This window comes from Electrona antarctica, assembly GCF_951216825.1.
Source record: "Electrona antarctica genome assembly, chromosome: 22".
NCBI lineage: Eukaryota > Metazoa > Chordata > Actinopteri > Myctophiformes > Myctophidae > Electrona > Electrona antarctica.
Genome location: NC_136805.1, coordinates 3,901,591 through 3,921,195, shown reverse-complemented (window position 1 = coordinate 3,921,195; position 19,605 = coordinate 3,901,591). Strand labels below are relative to the sequence as shown.

Sequence of the window (19,605 nt, the reverse complement as noted above, 5' to 3'; positions counted from 1 at the left end):
GACACACACACAGACCTTGTGAGCTTAGCGGATTCTAATGAAAAACCAACCAATAATCTTTTTATCACTGGAATGCATTGAAGCCAACAGGCTCGCCTGGATCCTACCGGCTTGTGATCAGGAAATGCGGAGACGTTTGTCGCGTTGTCCGACATTTGTTACAATGTAAAAAAAAAAAAACACACTTATGTGAAGTGGGGGGCGCTCTTATCATCATACATGATGACGTAAAATAGACACTGACGTAAAATGTGTCCATTCATTATCAATGGGAATGTAATGTTCCCATTGATGTGTGGGACAACGTTTGTGCACATACACCAAAAGCTTAGCGGCCCTCAAAAAACAAACGGAACAAACAATGGTGCTGCTAAGAACATAAGTGGCCGGTACGGGGATCGAACCCACGACCTTGAGCTTATTAGACTCACGCTCTAACCAGCTGAGCTAACTGGCCGTCTGGTAGTAAAGGCAGCCGTTCAGTTATATAAAGTTCAATGCTTTGAAACAAATACCAACACCAATGTTTTACACTTTCTACAGTTTATGGTTAATACCCCCAACACGTCTAATACCACATGATGTCACAGGATGGCCTATGACATCACTACTACCACCACGTCATGCTGACCACAGTTTAGTTTTCTAGCCACAGCGGAAACAAAATCTTCACGTGCGCCTTTTATTATGAAAAATTCCGCCACACTAAAAGTGTTTCGGTCTCATCGCGATGTGTTGTAGATCAGATATTTTATCTATATGATTTTTTTTTTTTATGTCCCCAAAAATCGATATTTTATTTTATTCAATCAATTATCTATTATTATGTTTTAACAGTTGCACCCAATTAAAACCCCCTTATGGCTATTGACGTAATTGACGTAATCGATTGATTCCCAATAATCGGGAGCTTAATGTCGCAAAATTTTGCATTTTTTGGCTAATTTGGCTAACGGCCGATGTAATCTTCCTAAAACCGGCCGAAATCCGCGCATGCATCGCTGCGTAAAATGCGATGTTTTGGGCTTGATTAGAGCTTAATTTGACTTAGTTGTGAAAAATACGATGATAGCTTAGCATTCCGGACATCTGATGGTGTTGCACAGTAGCAAAGATACTACCGGATATTTTGATCCAAACCGGAAGTGGTCATCGTTCACTCGCTCTCTTTGGTCAGAATCGGCACAATGGTGACGTTACCGCCACCATCAGGACTGATTGTCCCAATACTATAGTCTTGCCCCGTCAAAATGAGATATAGTGTGTATATCGCGGATTTTTCTATTGGCATTAAAATGACAAATTAAACATATGAATAGTGCTGGCTGAAGGCACAATCCACTGTTAATTAGGCACGGCCACAAGAGGGTTAAGTACAAATGAGGCTTTAACATCTTCCCTGTATACAGTATGTTCCGTAGATGCAAACAGCACAAGGTACAGTCAGGCATTTTGTCCAAAAGGATTTCACCGAAGAAAGACCTTGCGGTCTTGTTTCCATTCGGGTCCCATACACTCACACACTTGATTGATTGATTGACAAAAAGTAATTTCTGCGCTCCCGTGCAGCTCCAGTGAAGGGGGCCGCGGGCCGTGGCCGCCGTGGACCCTCCAAGAAGGACGGGGAGGAGAGCATGGAGGACCTGATCTTCAACCCGGAGGTCCACAGCAGCAAGGAGCTGCGGCACTTCAAGTTCCTCTCCGTGTCCTTCATGGCCCAGCTGCTCTCCTCCACCAGCTTCATAGAGAAGGTATACAGTGGACAACATTCCTAGATGTGTTGTTTTTGGCAGCAAATTTTTTATTTTAGTTTTAGTCATAGTCTCTTCAATAGTTTTCATTTAGTTTCAGTCACATTCACCTGGAATGTTTTAGTGTTAGTCAACTAAATATCATAAGAGTTTACATCTACAGTTGATTTAGTCGACTAAAATGTATTTTGGCGGGCCTTGATGCCATCGTAATGACTGATTTTACACATGCTGAAAATAGCAGATCTACAAGCTCACAACACGCCACGCTGCGACGCATTGTGAGCTTGTAGATCGGCTATTTTCAGCATGCAACCAAGTGTAAAATGACTGTACTGGATCTCTTGTCCACTAGTCCCTTCCTAACATTTTAGTCTAGTTTGTATTTGTTGACGATTTAGATTTAGTCATCATAGCTTAGTTTTCATTTAGTTAGTCAGTGAAAAAAGGTCGTCGACGAACATTTTTCGTCTTAGTTTTAGTCGCCGAATGAACGTATGACCACACCGCACTGTGTTGTGTCTGCCATCACAGGTCGCAGACGACGCCGATAACGTCATAGACGAGTCTCTACAGCAGCTACAACAGAGGTGAGCGCTGGTTCAAATCCATCATGTGATTTTTAAACTCTTTTGTATTGAACCGTTGGTGTTTTTTGTTCCGGTAAATAGCTCTCCTGATTCAATGTTATCTGAACGTACTTGTATATTACATTATGGAGAACATTCGTTACGACAGATGGACAATTCAGCAAGTCTTATGTTATGTTATCTGGTAGCCATTTTTAGATCATCTTGCTCAAATGTCACACTGAACCTACTCAGTATTTAGCTGAATGCCTTCCACTTTTCACACATACTCTCTAACTTATCGTAATGAGTCTAATGACTCATTGTTTTGAAATTATGCCCTCTTTCTTTCTTTCCTTTTTTGTCTTTATTATGTCTGCTAAAATATTATGATAATCAAATAACTCCTGCATTCTAGCCTCCTGGAGGAGATCCTGCGCTACATCCACACGGTAGCTCGCTGCGTGGAGGAGAACGCAGACAAACCCACCGCCAAGTTCTGGAGAGCTCTGCTCACCAAGGCCTATGACGTTCTGGACAAGGTACTGCAATGCTGATACCGTAGGGGCGGAAATCTCTAACATATGCTTTTTAATTGATCCATAATGAAAACAGATGAATGTACTTCCATTATTAGTCGAGACCCGGTTAGGTTCCTGCGGCGCCATTCTGACGTGGTGGCTCTGTGTCTTCTGTTCTGACGTGGTGGCTCTGTGTCTTCTGTTCTGACGTGGTGGCTCTGTGTCTTCTGTTCTGACGCGGTGGCTCTGTGTCTTCTGTTCTGACGCGGTGGCTCTGTGTCTTCTGTTCTGACGCGGTGGCTCTGTGTCTTCTGTTCTGACGTGGTGGCTCTGTGTCTTCTGTTCTGACGTGGTGGCTCTGTGTCTTCTGTTCTGACGTGGTGGCTCTGTGTCTTCTGTTCTGACGTGGTGGCTCTGTGTCTTCTGTTCTGACGTGGTGGCTCTGTGTCTTCTGTTCTGACGTGGTGGCTCTGTGTCTTCTGTTCTGACGTGGTGGCTCTGTGTCTTCTGTTCTGACGTGGTGGCTCTGTGTCTTCTGTTCTGACGTGGTGGCTCTGTGTCTTCTGTTCTGACGTGTTGGCTCTGTGTCCTCCCCACCACCAGGTGAACGCCCTGCTGCCCACGGATACCTTCATCCCGGTGATCAGAGGGCTGATGGGTAACGAGCTGCCGTCGGTCCGCAGGAAGGCCATGGACCTGCTGAACAACAAGCTGCAGCACAGGACGCAGTGGGAGGAGCAGCAGGTACACACACACACACACACACACACACACACACACACACACACACACACACACACACACACACACACACATGGACCTGCTGAACAACAAGCTGCAGCACAGGACGCAGTGGGAGGAGCAACAGGTACACACACACACACACACACACACACACACACACACACACACAGACCTGCTGAACAACAAGCTGCAGCACAGGACGCAGGAGCAACAGGCACGCACACACACACATACAGTAGACACACACAGTCACACATACAGTACACACACATACAAACTTTTAGGATTTAGAACACAGAAATGTTCACAGTTCTAAATGGGTTAACTGTTTTAATAGGAGGTATTGACCGTTTCCTTCACCTCGCCTCCATCTCAGGTCACCGTTCTCCTCCAACTGACCTCTGACCTGCTGAGCATTGTGGGTAAGGGTCCCGGCGGCAAGGTGGCGGCGGAGGAGGAGGAGCGGGAGGACCAGGCCATCAACCGCCAGACGGCGCTCTACAGCCTCAAGCTGCTCTGCCGCAACTTCGGCGCCGACCACCAGGAGGCGTTCGTGCCCGTGCTGGAGCGCGCCGTGGCGCTGGTGACGAGCGCAGACGAGGAGAGGAACGTGACGGGCAGCGCGCTGCTCTGCATCGCCGAGGTGGTCAGCACGCTCAAGGCCCGCGCCATCCCACAGCTACCTAAGTACGCACAGTTCTTTTTTTATTATTTTTTTAAATTGCACCTGTGTGTGTGTGTGTGTGTGTGTGTGTGTGTGTGTGTTAAGGCTGTCCCCAAACATTCAAGGTTCGAATGTTCGCTCGTTAGGGTTGGCACTCGAATCTTAATTAATGGGCTTGAACCATTCGTTTTTTGTTTTTTTTTATTAAATAAAATATATTATTATTTTTCCTTTTTTTTATTAACTATTTATTCAGCTCAAAAGAGCTGAATAAATGTTTTATGGACCCATAATAGTGATTATTATTTAAGTTAAGTTTTGTCATAACCATTCCTTTTGCCATAAATCAGGTACAGCCATGACAGCAATGGTAGGAAAAAAGATATATAATATTAATCATATTTGTATATTCGGTATTCGGTTTTCGGCCAACTGTTTCCTATATTCGGTATTCGGTTTCGGCCAAGAATTTCCCTTTCGCAAGTGTTGTCTTTGCAAAGAGAAGAATAGTAAAGAGCTCTCATCACATGCAAGACCATCACAACATGATGGCTACACTATGATTGCAACTAATATTCCCCTCTTTCACACAATGAATGAGATGCATATTAATACAATGGATCCAGACAGACTTGATGATGGTGGTGGCATTGAAGAAAATCTGAGGAGGAACCAGGCGCAATATCACAAAAGTGGTCGCATTACAAAACTGGAGAGTGAGAATCACAAAACGAAAAGCAGAGTGCGCTCAGCCAGTGGAATGCAGCTGGGTGTTGATGCATCTGCTGTCAACTCCACAAGACTGTAAGACTGTCAGAAATACCTGAGTTGGAGGCTCACAAGCAGGGAAGGGATGTTCTTTTGGCTTTCCAGAAAGATGTAGGCTTTGGCTTGTCAGAAGCCTCTGACTCTTATAGTGAAGCTATTGTCCTTAGCAAAGCAGCTAACATCTTGCAAAGACATATATGCTGGACCACAAGTCCCTCCAAATCAGGTATTTCTTACAGCAGTTTTTCATTCAGTCTTGTGGAGTTGACAGCAGGTGCATCAACACCCAGCTGTTCCAGGCACTGGGCGTACAGGTGAACTATATGTCTGCAAGTCGGAGGACTGAAGGACCCTCACCAGATCTAAAATCTGAATGTTCCTTTTCCAGTCTATTTGTGGTTGTGAGTTATGACCTCTCTCTATTGTACAGGTCTGCCAAGCAAGCAGTGTGGTATTGGAGCTCCTGTGCAATAACATCTCCACCACTGAGTCTTGCAACTCTCTTATTGAGATTCATCGTCATAGCTTTCTTGTGAGTTCAGAGTATGCAACATCTTTGTCACATCTGAAACATGTTTGGCTTTTAATGCTGGTTCTACTCCACTTGGTCTGGCATTCCACTGGCTGAGCACTCTCTGCTTTTCGTTTTGTGGTTCTCACTCTCTCCAGTTTCGTGTTGTTGAACATAATGCGACAACCTTCGTGATATTGTGCCTTGTTCCTCCTCAGAGTTTATTCAATGCCACCAAGGGAATATTAGTTGTTGTTGTGATTGTCTTGCATGTGGTGATGAGAGCTCATACTATTCTTCTCATTGCAAAGACAACACTTGCTCCAGTCAGTTTTGAATTTAGGCGGTCCTGGGTCTATATTAGACATCTTGGTGAATGGTAATCAAGGTATCACAGTATGATCATTATCTGTATTCAGTGAAGAATACATCCTTTTACCGCCATCATGCACAATAAGGTATGGGATACGACTAGGTTCGACAATAAAATCTACACCTAGCCCGATCGTTCATCCAGTATCATTTAAGTCCTGTGCGATCTGTACACCATGTTGGTAAGACCATGAATAAGTCATGTATAGCCCCCTTACCATTGGCTCGACTCTCCCGTGCTGGTAACCTGTCAATTCAGGCACGGTTGTCTAACATCATACATGGTACACTACATGTAATCTAGCTAAAATATGCAGGGCTTATTAGACAACATTTGGGACACTGAAGTCATTATTTAGCTACACCAAACAAATTACTCAGCTGATACTGAACCCCATGCTGAGTTTCACATGCGGTGCCACCAGTGTGCCCTGGCTGTACGTTGACATCCCCCCCCCCCCCCCCCCCGCCCCACACACACACACACACACTAAACCTCTAACAATATTAAGATATACACTACCATCCATTTTTCCTGAATCAGGCATAACACAAACCTCTAATTTAGCAGAATATTAGGATTCCGGGACTGATATATGGTACAAGGAAGCCCGTGAGTAAGTCCATGGGTCCAAATTTGGATTCTACATAGTGAAAAATGTATGATTTGATACCAAGATCATTCAAATAGCACAAGTCTATGGGATTTTATTGCGAAATGCAATATTACTGTATATTCAATGGCGGCCATCTTGAAAAATGGCCGCCATATTGAAATTTTATTTGGCACAATGGTTTTATCAAAAGAGCAATCCCTAAGGAGTATGTGTACCAATTTTGGTGCTTGTATCCGCAAGTGAACGATTATTTCCGCTATCTGCCCCGCTATAACCCTAACCGCACACGGGAGCCACGGGTGATTTGTAACCCGCAGCACATTGTTGTCGGGAGCGACGGGTGATTTGTAACCCGCAGCACATTGTTGTCGGGAGCGACGGGTGATTTGTAACCCGCAGCACATTGTTGTCGGGAGCCACGGGTGATTTGTAACCCGCAGCACATTGTTGTCGGGAGCCACGGGTGATTTGTAACCCGCAGCACATTGTTGTCGGGAGCCACGGGTGATTTGTAACCCGCAGCACATTGTTGTCGGGAGCCACGGGTGATTTGTAACCCGCAGCACATTGTTGTCGGGAGCGACGGTGTTGTCGGACTAATGACTGTCAGACTGTCGGTATGTCTAACCAACATTATGCACGTTGCATATTTGACTGGAACACAGCCACATTTTGGCAGCGTTCAACCGGCGCTCATCGATCGAACACACGCACAGTTGTCTAGCCCGGCATTATGTACTATTGTGGGATGGCTGTTTGTGGCTCAGGAGGTAGAGCAGGTCATCCAATGATCCATGGGTCGGCGGTTCGAATCCCGGCTCCTCCTGTCCACATGTCAAAGTGTCCTTGGGCAAGACACTGAACCCCACCTTGCCTCCAGTGGTTGCCACCATTGGTGTGTGAATGTGGGAAGTCAGGACGCTGGCGTCGACTGTTTGCTGCTTCACCTCCCAATGTATGAATGAATGTAAAGCGCTTTGAGTAGGCACGTAGTGCATAGAAAAGCCAAAAGCGCTATAAAAATGCTATCCATTATGTACATTATTGTGACGGCGTGTCGTGTCGTCCTCCGTTTGTCCCACCAGGCTGATGCCAGCGGTTCTTCAGACCCTGAAGGACAGGAAGGACATCATGTCCAACGAGATCTACCTGCTGAGTGCCGTGACCGCCCTGCAGCGGCTGGTGGAGACCCTGCCCCACTTCCTCAGCCCCTACCTGCACAAAACTACCTTACAGGTAAACTAGACCCTGCCCCACTTCCTCAGCCCCTACCTCCACAAAACTACCTTACAGGTAAACTAGACCCTGCCCCACTTCCTCAGCCCCTACCTCCACAAAACTACCTTACAGGTAAACTAGACCCTGCCCCACTTCCTCAGCCCCTACCTGCACAAAACTACCTTACAGGTAAACTACCTTACAGGTAACCTAGACCCTGCCCCACTTCCTCAGCCCCTACCTGCACAAAACTACCTTACAGGTAACCTAGACCCTGCCCCACTTCCTCAGCCCCTACCTGCACAAAACTACCTTACAGGTAACCTAGACCCTGCCCCACTTCCTCAGCCCCTACCTGCACAAAACTACCTTACAGGTAACCTAGACCCTGCCCCACTTCCTCAGCCCCTACCTGCACAAAACTACCTTACAGGTAAACTACCTGCACAAAACTACCTTACAGGTAAACTACCTGCACAAAACTACCTTACAGGTAACCTAGACCCTGCCCCACTTCCTCAGCCCCTACCTGCACAAAACTACCTTACAGGTAAACTACCTGCACAAAACTACCTTACAGGTAACCTAGACCCTGCCCCACTTCCTCAGCCCCTACCTGCACAAAACTACCTTACAGGTAAACTACCTGCACAAAACTACCTTACAGGTAACCTAGACCCTGCCCCACTTCCTCAGCCCCTACCTGCACAAAACTACCTTACAGGTAAACTACCTGCACAAAACTACCTTACAGGTAACCTAGACCCTGCCCCACTTCCTCAGCCCCTACCTGCACAAAACTACCTTACAGGTAAACTACCTGCACAAAACTACCTTACAGGTAACCTAGACCCTGCCCCACTTCCTCAGCCCCTACCTGCACAAAACTACCTTACAGGTAAACTACCTGCACAAAACTACCTTACAGGTAACCTAGACCCTGCCCCACTTCCTCAGCCCCTACCTGCACAAAACTACCTTACAGGTAACCTAGACCCTGCCCCACTTCCTCAGCCCCTACCTGCACAAAACTACCTTACAGGTAACCTAGACCCTGCCCCACTTCCTCAGCCCCTACCTGCACAAAACTACCTTACAGGTAACCTAGACCCTGCCCCACTTCCTCAGCCCCTACCTGCACAAAACTACCTTACAGGTAACCTAGACCCTGCCCCACTTCCTCAGCCCCTACCTGCACAAAACTACCTTACAGGTAAACTACCTGCACAAAACTACCTTACAGGTAACCTAGACCCTGCCCCACTTCCTCAGCCCCTACCTGCACAAAACTACCTTACAGGTAACCTAGACCCTGCCCCACTTCCTCAGCCCCTACCTGCACAAAACTACCTTACAGGTAAACTACCTGCACAAAACTACCTTACAGGTAACCTAGACCCTGCCCCACTTCCTCAGCCCCTACCTGCACAAAACTACCTTACAGGTAAACTAGACCCTGCCCCACTTCCTCAGCCCCTACCTGCACAAAACTACCTTACAGGTAAACTAGACCCTGCCCCACTTCCTCAGCCCCTACCTGCACAAAACTACCTTACAGGTAACCTAGACCCTGCCCCACTTCCTCAGCCCCTACCTGCACAAAACTACCTTACAGGTAAACTACCTGCACAAAACTACCTTACAGGTAACCTAGACCCTGCCCCACTTCCTCAGCCCCTACCTGCACAAAACTACCTTACAGGTAACCTAGACCCTGCCCCACTTCCTCAGCCCCTACCTGCACAAAACTACCTTACAGGTAAACTACCTGCACAAAACTACCTTACAGGTAACCTAGACCCTGCCCCACTTCCTCAGCCCCTACCTGCACAAAACTACCTTACAGGTAAACTAGACCCTGCCCCACTTCCTCAGCCCCTACCTGCACAAAACTACCTTACAGGTAAACTAGACCCTGCCCCACTTCCTCAGCCCCTACCTGCACAAAACTACCTTACAGGTAACCTAGACCCTGCCCCACTTCCTCAGCCCCTACCTGCACAAAACTACCTTACAGGTAAACTACCTGCACAAAACTACCTTACAGGTAACCTAGACCCTGCCCCACTTCCTCAGCCCCTACCTGCACAAAACTACCTTACAGGTAAACTAGACCCTGCCCCACTTCCTCAGCCCCTACCTGCACAAAACTACCTTACAGGTAACCTAGACCCTGCCCCACTTCCTCAGCCCCTACCTGCACAAAACTACCTTACAGGTAACCTAGACCCTGCCCCACTTCCTCAGCCCCTACCTGCACAAAACTACCTTGCAGGTAAACTACCTGCACAAAACTACCTTACAGGTAACCTAGACCCTGCCCCACTTCCTCAGCCCCTACCTGCACAAAACTACCTTACAGGTAACCTAGACCCTGCCCCACTTCCTCAGCCCCTACCTGCACAAAACTACCTTACAGGTAAACTAGACCCTGCCCCACTTCCTCAGCCCCTACCTGCACAAAACTACCTTACAGGTAAACTACCTGCACAAAACTACCTTACAGGTAACCTAGACCCTGCCCCACTTCCTCAGCCCCTACCTGCACAAAACTACCTTACAGGTAAACTACCTGCACAAAACTACCTTACAGGTAAACTACCTGCACAAAACTACCTTACAGGTAAACTAGACCCTGCCCCACTTCCTCAGCCCCTACCTGCACAAAACTACCTTACAGGTAAACTAGACCCTGCCCCACTTCCTCAGCCCCTACCTGCACAAAACTACCTTACAGGTAAACTACCTGCACAAAACTACCTTACAGGTAAACTACCTGCACAAAACTACCTTACAGGTAACCTAGACCCTGCCCCACTTCCTCAGCCCCTACCTGCACAAAACTACCTTACAGGTAAACTACCTGCACAAAACTACCTTACAGGTAACCTAGACCCTGCCCCACTTCCTCAGCCCCTACCTGCACAAAACTACCTTACAGGTAACCTACCTGCACAAAACTACCTTACAGGTAACCTAGACCCTGCCCCACTTCCTCAGCCCCTACCTGCACAAAACTACCTTACAGGTAAACTACCTGCACAAAACTACCTTACAGGTAACCTAGACCCTGCCCCACTTCCTCAGCCCCTACCTGCACAAAACTACCTTACAGGTAAACTACCTGCACAAAACTACCTTACAGGTAAACTACCTTACAGGTAAACTAGACCCTGCCCCACTTCCTCAGCCCCTACCTGCACAAAACTACCTTACAGGTAACCTAGACCCTGCCCCACTTCCTCAGCCCCTACCTGCACAAAACTACCTTACAGGTAAACTACCTGCACAAAACTACCTTACAGGTAAACTACCTGCACAAAACTACCTTACAGGTAAACTACCTGCACAAAACTACCTTACAGGTAACCTAGACCCTGCCCCACTTCCTCAGCCCCTACCTGCACAAAACTACCTTACAGGTAACCTAGACCCTGCCCCACTTCCTCAGCCCCTACCTGCACAAAACTACCTTACAGGTAACCTAGACCCTGCCCCACTTCCTCAGCCCCTACCTGCACAAAACTACCTTACAGGTAAACTAGACCCTGCCCCACTTCCTCAGCCCCTACCTGCACAAAACTACCTTACAGGTAAACTAGACCCTGCCCCACTTCCTCAGCCCCTACCTGCACAAAACTACCTTACAGGTAAACTACCTCCACAAAACTACCTTACAGGTAAACTAGACCCTGCCCCACTTCCTCAGCCCCTACCTGCACAAAACTACCTTACAGGTAAACTAGACCGTGCCCCACTTCCTCAGCCCCTACCTGCACAAAACTACCTTACAGGTAAACTACCTGCACAAAACTACCTTACAGGTAAACTAGACCCTGCCCCACTTCCTCAGCCCCTACCTGCACAAAACTACCTTACAGGTAAACTACCTGCACAAAACTACCTTACAGGTAAACTAGACCCTGCCCCACTTCCTCAGCCCCTACCTGCACAAAACTACCTTACAGGTAAACTACCTGCACAAAACTACCTTACAGGTAAACTAGACCCTGCCCCACTTCCTCAGCCCCTACCTCCACAAAACTACCTTACAGGTAAACTACCTGCACAAAACTACCTTACAGGTAAACTAGACCCTGCCCCACTTCCTCAGCCCCTACCTGCACAAAACTACCTTACAGGTAAACTACCTGCACAAAACTACCTTACAGGTAAACTAGACCCTGCCCCACTTCCTCAGCCCCTACCTGCACAAAACTACCTTACAGGTAAACTACCTGCACAAAACTACCTTACAGGTAAACTAGACCCTGCCCCACTTCCTCAGCCCCTACCTGCACAAAACTACCTTACAGGTAAACTACCTGCACAAAACTACCTTACAGGTAAACTAGACCCTGCCCCACTTCCTCAGCCCCTACCTGCACAAAACTACCTTACAGGTAAACTAGACCCTGCCCCACTTCCTCAGCCCCTACCTGCACAAAACTACCTTACAGGTAACCTAGACCCTGCCCCACTTCCTCAGCCCCTACCTGCACAAAACTACCTTACAGGTAACCTAGACCCTGCCCCACTTCCTCAGCCCCTACCTGCACAAAACTACCTTACAGGTAAACTAGACCCTGCCCCACTTCCTCAGCCCCTACCTGCACAAAACTACCTTACAGGTAAACTAGACCCTGCCCCACTTCCTCAGCCCCTACCTGCACAAAACTACCTTACAGGTAAACTACCTGCACAAAACTACCTTACAGGTAAACTAGACCTGCACAAAACTACCTTACAGGTAAACTAGACCTGCACAAAACTACCTTACAGGTAAACTAGACCCTGCCCCACTTCCTCAGCCCCTACCTGCACAAAACTACCTTACAGGTAAACTACCTGCACAAAACTACCTTACAGGTAAACTACCTGCACAAAACTACCTTACAGGTAAACTAGACCTGCACAAAACTACCTTACAGGTAAACTAGACCTGCACAAAACTACCTTACAGGTAAACTAGACCTGCACAAAACTACCTTACAGGTAAACTAGACCTGCACAAAACTACCTTACAGGTAAACTAGACCTGCACAAAACTACCTTACAGGTAAACTACCTGCACAAAACTACCTTACAGGTAAACTACCTGCACAAAACTACCTTACAGGTAAACTACCTGCACAAAACTACCTTACAGGTAAACTAGACCTGCACAAAACTACCTTACAGGTAAACTACCTGCACAAAACTACCTTACAGGTAAACTACCTGCACAAAACTACCTTACAGGTAAACTAGACCTGCACAAAACTACCTTACAGGTAAACTAGACCTGCACAAAACTACCTTACAGGTAAACTACCTGCACAAAACTACCTTACAGGTAAACTAGACCTGCACAAAACTACCTTACAGGTAAACTACCTGCACAAAACTACCTTACAGGTAAACTAGACCTGCACAAAACTACCTTACAGGTAAACTAGACCTGCACAAAACTACCTTACAGGTAAACTAGACCTGCACAAAACTACCTTACAGGTAAACTACCTGCACAAAACTACCTTACAGGTAAACTACCTGCACAAAACTACCTTACAGGTAAACTACCTGCACAAAACTACCTTACAGGTAAACTAGACCTGCACAAAACTACCTTACAGGTAAACTACCTGCACAAAACTACCTTACAGGTAAACTACCTGCACAAAACTACCTTACAGGTAAACTAGACCTGCACAAAACTACCTTACAGGTAAACTAGACCTGCACAAAACTACCTTACAGGTAAACTACCTGCACAAAACTACCTTACAGGTAAACTACCTGCACAAAACTACCTTACAGGTAAACTAGACCTGCACAAAACTACCTTACAGGTAAACTACCTGCACAAAACTACCTTACAGGTAAACTACCTGCACAAAACTACCTTACAGGTAAACTAGACCTGCACAAAACTACCTTACAGGTAAACTAGACCTGCACAAAACTACCTTACAGGTAAACTAGACCTGCACAAAACTACCTTACAGGTAAACTACCTGCACAAAACTACCTTACAGGTAAACTAGACCTGCACAAAACTACCTTACAGGTAAACTAGACCTGCACAAAACTACCTTACAGGTAAACTACCTGCACAAAACTACCTTACAGGTAAACTAGACCTGCACAAAACTACCTTACAGGTAAACTACCTGCACAAAACTACCTTACAGGTAAACTACCTGCACAAAACTACCTTACAGGTAAACTAGACCTGCACAAAACTACCTTACAGGTAAACTAGACCTGCACAAAACTACCTTACAGGTAAACTAGACCTGCACAAAACTACCTTACAGGTAAACTAGACCTGCACAAAACTACCTTACAGGTAAACTACCTGCACAAAACTACCTTACAGGTAAACTAGACCTGCACAAAACTACCTTACAGGTAAACTAGACCTGCACAAAACTACCTTACAGGTAAACTAGACCTGCACAAAACTACCTTACAGGTAAACTAGACCTGCACAAAACTACCTTACAGGTAAACTAGACCTGCACAAAACTACCTTACAGGTAAACTACCTGCACAAAACTACCTTACAGGTAAACTACCTGCACAAAACTACCTTACAGGTAAACTAGACCTGCACAAAACTACCTTACAGGTAAACTAGACCTGCACAAAACTACCTTACAGGTAAACTACCTGCACAAAACTACCTTACAGGTAAACTACCTGCACAAAACTACCTTACAGGTAAACTACCTGCACAAAACTACCTTACAGGTAAACTAGACCTGCACAAAACTACCTTACAGGTAAACTACCTGCACAAAACTACCTTACAGGTAAACTACCTGCACAAAACTACCTTACAGGTAAACTAGACCTGCACAAAACTACCTTACAGGTAAACTAGACCTGCACAAAACTACCTTACAGGTAAACTAGACCTGCACAAAACTACCTTACAGGTAAACTAGACCTGCACAAAACTACCTTACAGGTAAACTACCTGCACAAAACTACCTTACAGGTAAACTACCTGCACAAAACTACCTTACAGGTAAACTAGACCTGCACAAAACTACCTTACAGGTAAACTACCTGCACAAAACTACCTTACAGGTAAACTACCTGCACAAAACTACCTTACAGGTAAACTAGACCTGCACAAAACTACCTTACAGGTAAACTAGACCTGCACAAAACTACCTTACAGGTAAACTACCTGCACAAAACTACCTTACAGGTAAACTAGACCTGCACAAAACTACCTTACAGGTAAACTACCTGCACAAAACTACCTTACAGGTAAACTACCTGCACAAAACTACCTTACAGGTAAACTAGACCTGCACAAAACTACCTTACAGGTAAACTAGACCTGCACAAAACTACCTTACAGGTAAACTACCTGCACAAAACTACCTTACAGTAGCTCCCAGTAGAATCCAAGGTAACAATGGCTAGACTAAACATGGTCCATAAAATTAAATACGGAGAGGTCCCAGCAGTTTTAAGAACATGTTTCAGGCAAGTAAACGAGGTACACAACCATTTCACCAGAGCCAGTATTGCAGATGTGGTGCTCCCTGCTTTTAAAAGTAAAGTGGGCAAAGGCTCATTCATTTACATAGGAGCCACACAGTGGAACAGCCTGGAAACAAGTGTTAAACTGACCTCCAATTTGAGGACATTTAAACAGAAGACTAAACAATGGCTGCTGGAAAAGGTTCCCCTATAAAGGGTCATCTTAGAGGGATGGATAGGGCCGTACTTGTTGTGTTGTGTATGTAATGTATATGTACTGTTATGTATTTGTGATGTATTTTAAAGTATTGTTCCGTTCAGTGTGAGAGGACCCCAGTGGAAATAAGTCTTTGGACTTTTCTGTGTAATCCTTGAATCGCTGATTATAATGTTGTATTATGATTGCTTTTCTAAATAAATCAAATCAAAAAAAAAAAACAGGTAAACTAGACCTGCACAAAACTACCTTACAGGTAACCTAGAAACAACCTCCACAAAACTACCTTACAGGTAACCTAGAAACAACCTCCACAAAACTACCTTACAGGTAACCTAGAAACAACCTCCACAAAACTACCTTACAGGTAACCTAGAAACAACCTGCACAAAACTACCTTACAGGTAACCTAGAAACAACCTGCACAAAACTACCTTACAGGTAACCTAGAAACAACCTCCACAAAACTACCTTACAGGTAACCTAGAAACAACCTCCACAAAACTACCTTACAGGTAACCTAGAAACAACCTCCACAAAACTACCTTACAGGTAACCTAGAAACAACCTCCACAAAACTACCTTACAGGTAACCTAGAAACAACCTCCACAAAACTACCTTACAGGTAACCTAGAAACAACCTGCACAAAACTACCTTACAGGTAACCTAGAAACAACCTCCACAAAACTACCTTACAGGTAACCTAGAAACAACCTCCACAAAACTACCTTACAGGTAACCTAGAAACAACCTCCACAAAACTACCTTACAGGTAACCTAGAAACAACCTCCACAAAACTACCTTACAGGTAACCTAGAAACAACCTCCACAAAACTACCTTACAGGTAACCTAGAAACAACCTGCACAAAACTACCTTACAGGTAACCTAGAAACAACCTCCACAAAACTACCTTACAGGTAACCTAGAAACAACCTCCACAAAACTACCTTACAGGTAACCTAGAAACAACCTGCACAAAACTACCTTACAGGTAACCTAGAAACAACCTGCACAAAACTACCTTACAGGTAACCTAGAAACAACCTGCACAAAACTACCTTACAGGTAACCTAGAAACAACCTCCACAAAACTACCTTACAGGTAACCTAGAAACAACCTGCACAAAACTACCTTACAGGTAACCTAGAAACAACCTGCACAAAACTACCTTACAGGTAACCTAGAAACAACCTGCACAAAACTACCTTACAGGTAACCTAGAAACAACCTCCACAAAACTACCTTACAGGTAACCTAGAAACAACCTGCACAAAACTACCTTACAGGTAACCTAGAAACAACCTCCACAAAACTACCTTACAGGTAACCTAGAAACAACCTCCACAAAACTACCTTACAGGTAACCTAGAAACAACCTGCACAAAACTACCTTACAGGTAAACTAGAAACAACCTGCACAAAACTACCTTACAGGTAACCTAGAAACAACCTGCACAAAACTACCTTACAGGTAACCTAGAAACAACCTGCACAAAACTACCTTACAGGTAACCTAGAAACAACCTGCACAAAACTACCTTACAGGTAACCTAGAAACAACCTCCACAAAACTACCTTACAGGTAACCTAGAAACAACCTGCACAAAACTACCTTACAGGTAACCTAGAAACAACCTCCACAAAACTACCTTACAGGTAACCTAGAAACAACCTCCACAAAACTACCTTACAGGTAACCTAGAAACAACCTGCACAAAACTACCTTACAGGTAAACTAGAAACAACCTGCACAAAACTACCTTACAGGTAACCTAGAAACAACCTCCACAAAACTACCTTACAGGTAACCTAGAAACAACCTGCACAAAACTACCTTACAGGTAACCTAGAAACAACCTGCACAAAACTACCTTACAGGTAACCTAGAAACAACCTCCACAAAACTACCTTACAGGTAACCTAGAAACAACCTCCACAAAACTACCTTACAGGTAACCTAGAAACAACCTGCACAAAACTACCTTACAGGTAACCTAGAAACAACCTCCACAAAACTACCTTACAGGTAACCTAGAAACAACCTGCACAAAACTACCTTACAGGTAAACTAGAAACTACCTCCATTAAACTATGTTACAGGTAAGCTAGAAATTAAACTACCCTCATATTTGCACTGCCATTTGTGTGTACTCGGTATGGTAAATGGTGCATTTATATAGCACTTCTTTCCAAAGTGCTTTACAATTGTGCATTACATTCATACTGTACACCGAAGGTGGAGGAAACAATGCAAGGCACCAACCTGCACATCGGGAGCAATTAGGGGTTCAGTGTCTATGTATGGGGTGACAAAATATATGTGAATAATATTGTTACATACTTTTGTAAAAAAAAAAAAAACTAAAGACCTGTAGTTTGTACAAATAATATATTATTGTAACCTTGTACTGTATGTCAAAACTGTTAGTTTTTTAGGAAATCTCTTTAATACTTTACATGTGTTCAATATTTATAAATACCCATTCATTTACAAAAACACATCTGACCACCAGTAGCGACGGTGATGACAGATGCGTTGCTATTGAAGCTGATTGCCGTCCTCTCCCTCCACCAGGTGTGTCGTCTGACCCACCTGGCCGAGACCACCTCGGCCTCCCCCCCGCTGTGTGTCCGCCTGGCCTCCCTCAGAGCCACCCTGGCCACCAAGGTGCCCCCCAGGGTCCTGCTACCCACCCTCACACGCTGTTACAGCGACCTAGTCGGAAACAAGGAGGTAAGATCTGCATTTATCTGTCCGTTTGGGTCGCTTTAGATTACTTGATTTTTTTATACTTTGGCTATTTCTTTTTTTTAATGTGTGCAAATCTTTGAATATATATATTATCTTAAACCGAACATTTTAACTCATCTGTTTCAAAACGGATTAATCCGCGGCCAAACACATACATAATTTTAGCGGTCCTTGACATGAAAATGTTTTGAGGACCACTGATATAGCGGCATACTGTAGGTTTTTCAGAAAACATTTTGTAGAGTCTTAATATGTTATTACGGTCTTATTAAAAGCCACTAACGACAAGTAAAAACATAAAAATTGCCGTCAATTCCTACCTCATCAATATTCCAACTCAAGTAGCCATAATGAAATATTGTGTGTGTGTGTGTGTGTGTGTGTGTGTGTGTGTGTGTGTGTGTGTGTGTGTGTGTGTGTGTGTGTGTGTGTGTGTGTGTGTGTGTGTGTGTGTGTGTGTGTGTGTGTGTGTGTGTGTGTGTGTGTGTGTGTGTGTGTGCAGGGTCACCTGGCTCCTCTGATGAGCGTGCTGAAAGAACACATCACTCAAATGGAGAGAGAGCAGCTCAGCGCCAACCAATCAGAGCTCACCTCCTTCTTCCTCACCGCTCTGGACTTCAGGGCGCAGCACTGCCAGGTCTGTCTGTCTGTCTGTCTATCGACCACGCTGTTGTATGTTGTATGTCCACAACTGTAACTGTTACCTTTCAATCAGACATGAAGTCAGAAATACGCATTAAAGCTGCTATAAGCAATAAGATGTCAAAACAGACAGCCAGCAATGGGTAGAACGCTCCCAATCTAGGGACACATCTAGGGGCCGCAATCTGCATTCAAAGATTTTCCTAGAAGCTTTGTCATTGGTCGATTTGCCTGCCTACTTCCTGATTGGTTAGTCATTTCGACCGGGTTTTTTTTCGACCAATGACAAAGCTTCTAGGAACATCTTTGAATGCAGATATTGGCCCCTAGATGTGTCACAGACACTAAAGTTTTTTTGGGAGCGTTTTACTCATTGCTGGCTGTCTGAATACCAACAAATAAATAAAACATCACACCCGTGTGAACTGAGTGGTGCGGTGACGTCACACACTAACCATAGCAACCATGCATCTGTACGTGGGGCCATGTACAGGTACACGGGTACAGACAAAGCTGGTTATTGGAGTGGTTTGCACCACTCAAAAATAAAGTAATTAAAATGTTGACATATTATTGCTTAACACTTAGACCGCTATTATTTATTGAAAAATTAGGATCTAATTCACGCCAGCATTTTTTTAATTTGAGCTCTTATTTTGAAAAGCCGCCATTTCCGGTCCACAACCGGTAGTCCTAAGTTAGGAGTTTTCACACAGCTGGATGGGCCTTGTTTACAAAGTGAATCCAGGCCGGAGCTCCGGAGAGCTCTAC

General features: G+C 45.1%; 1 protein-coding gene across 2 annotated transcripts in view; it reads left to right on the top strand.

Annotated features, from left to right (window-relative positions):
* Window positions 1-19,605, top strand: part of heatr1 (HEAT repeat containing 1) — a 57,774-nt gene that overhangs the window by 30,656 nt on the left and 7,513 nt on the right. For both annotated transcript variants that reach the window (XM_079492984.1, XM_079492983.1), the window contains exons 32-39: window positions 1,570-1,751; window positions 2,286-2,341; window positions 2,739-2,862; window positions 3,445-3,585; window positions 3,962-4,272; window positions 7,603-7,753; window positions 18,016-18,174; window positions 18,695-18,829. In XM_079492984.1, the coding sequence (XP_079349110.1) occupies window positions 1,570-1,751; window positions 2,286-2,341; window positions 2,739-2,862; window positions 3,445-3,585; window positions 3,962-4,272; window positions 7,603-7,753; window positions 18,016-18,174; window positions 18,695-18,829 (1,259 nt within the window). The remainder of the gene's footprint in view (window positions 1-1,569; window positions 1,752-2,285; window positions 2,342-2,738; window positions 2,863-3,444; window positions 3,586-3,961; window positions 4,273-7,602; window positions 7,754-18,015; window positions 18,175-18,694; window positions 18,830-19,605) is intronic.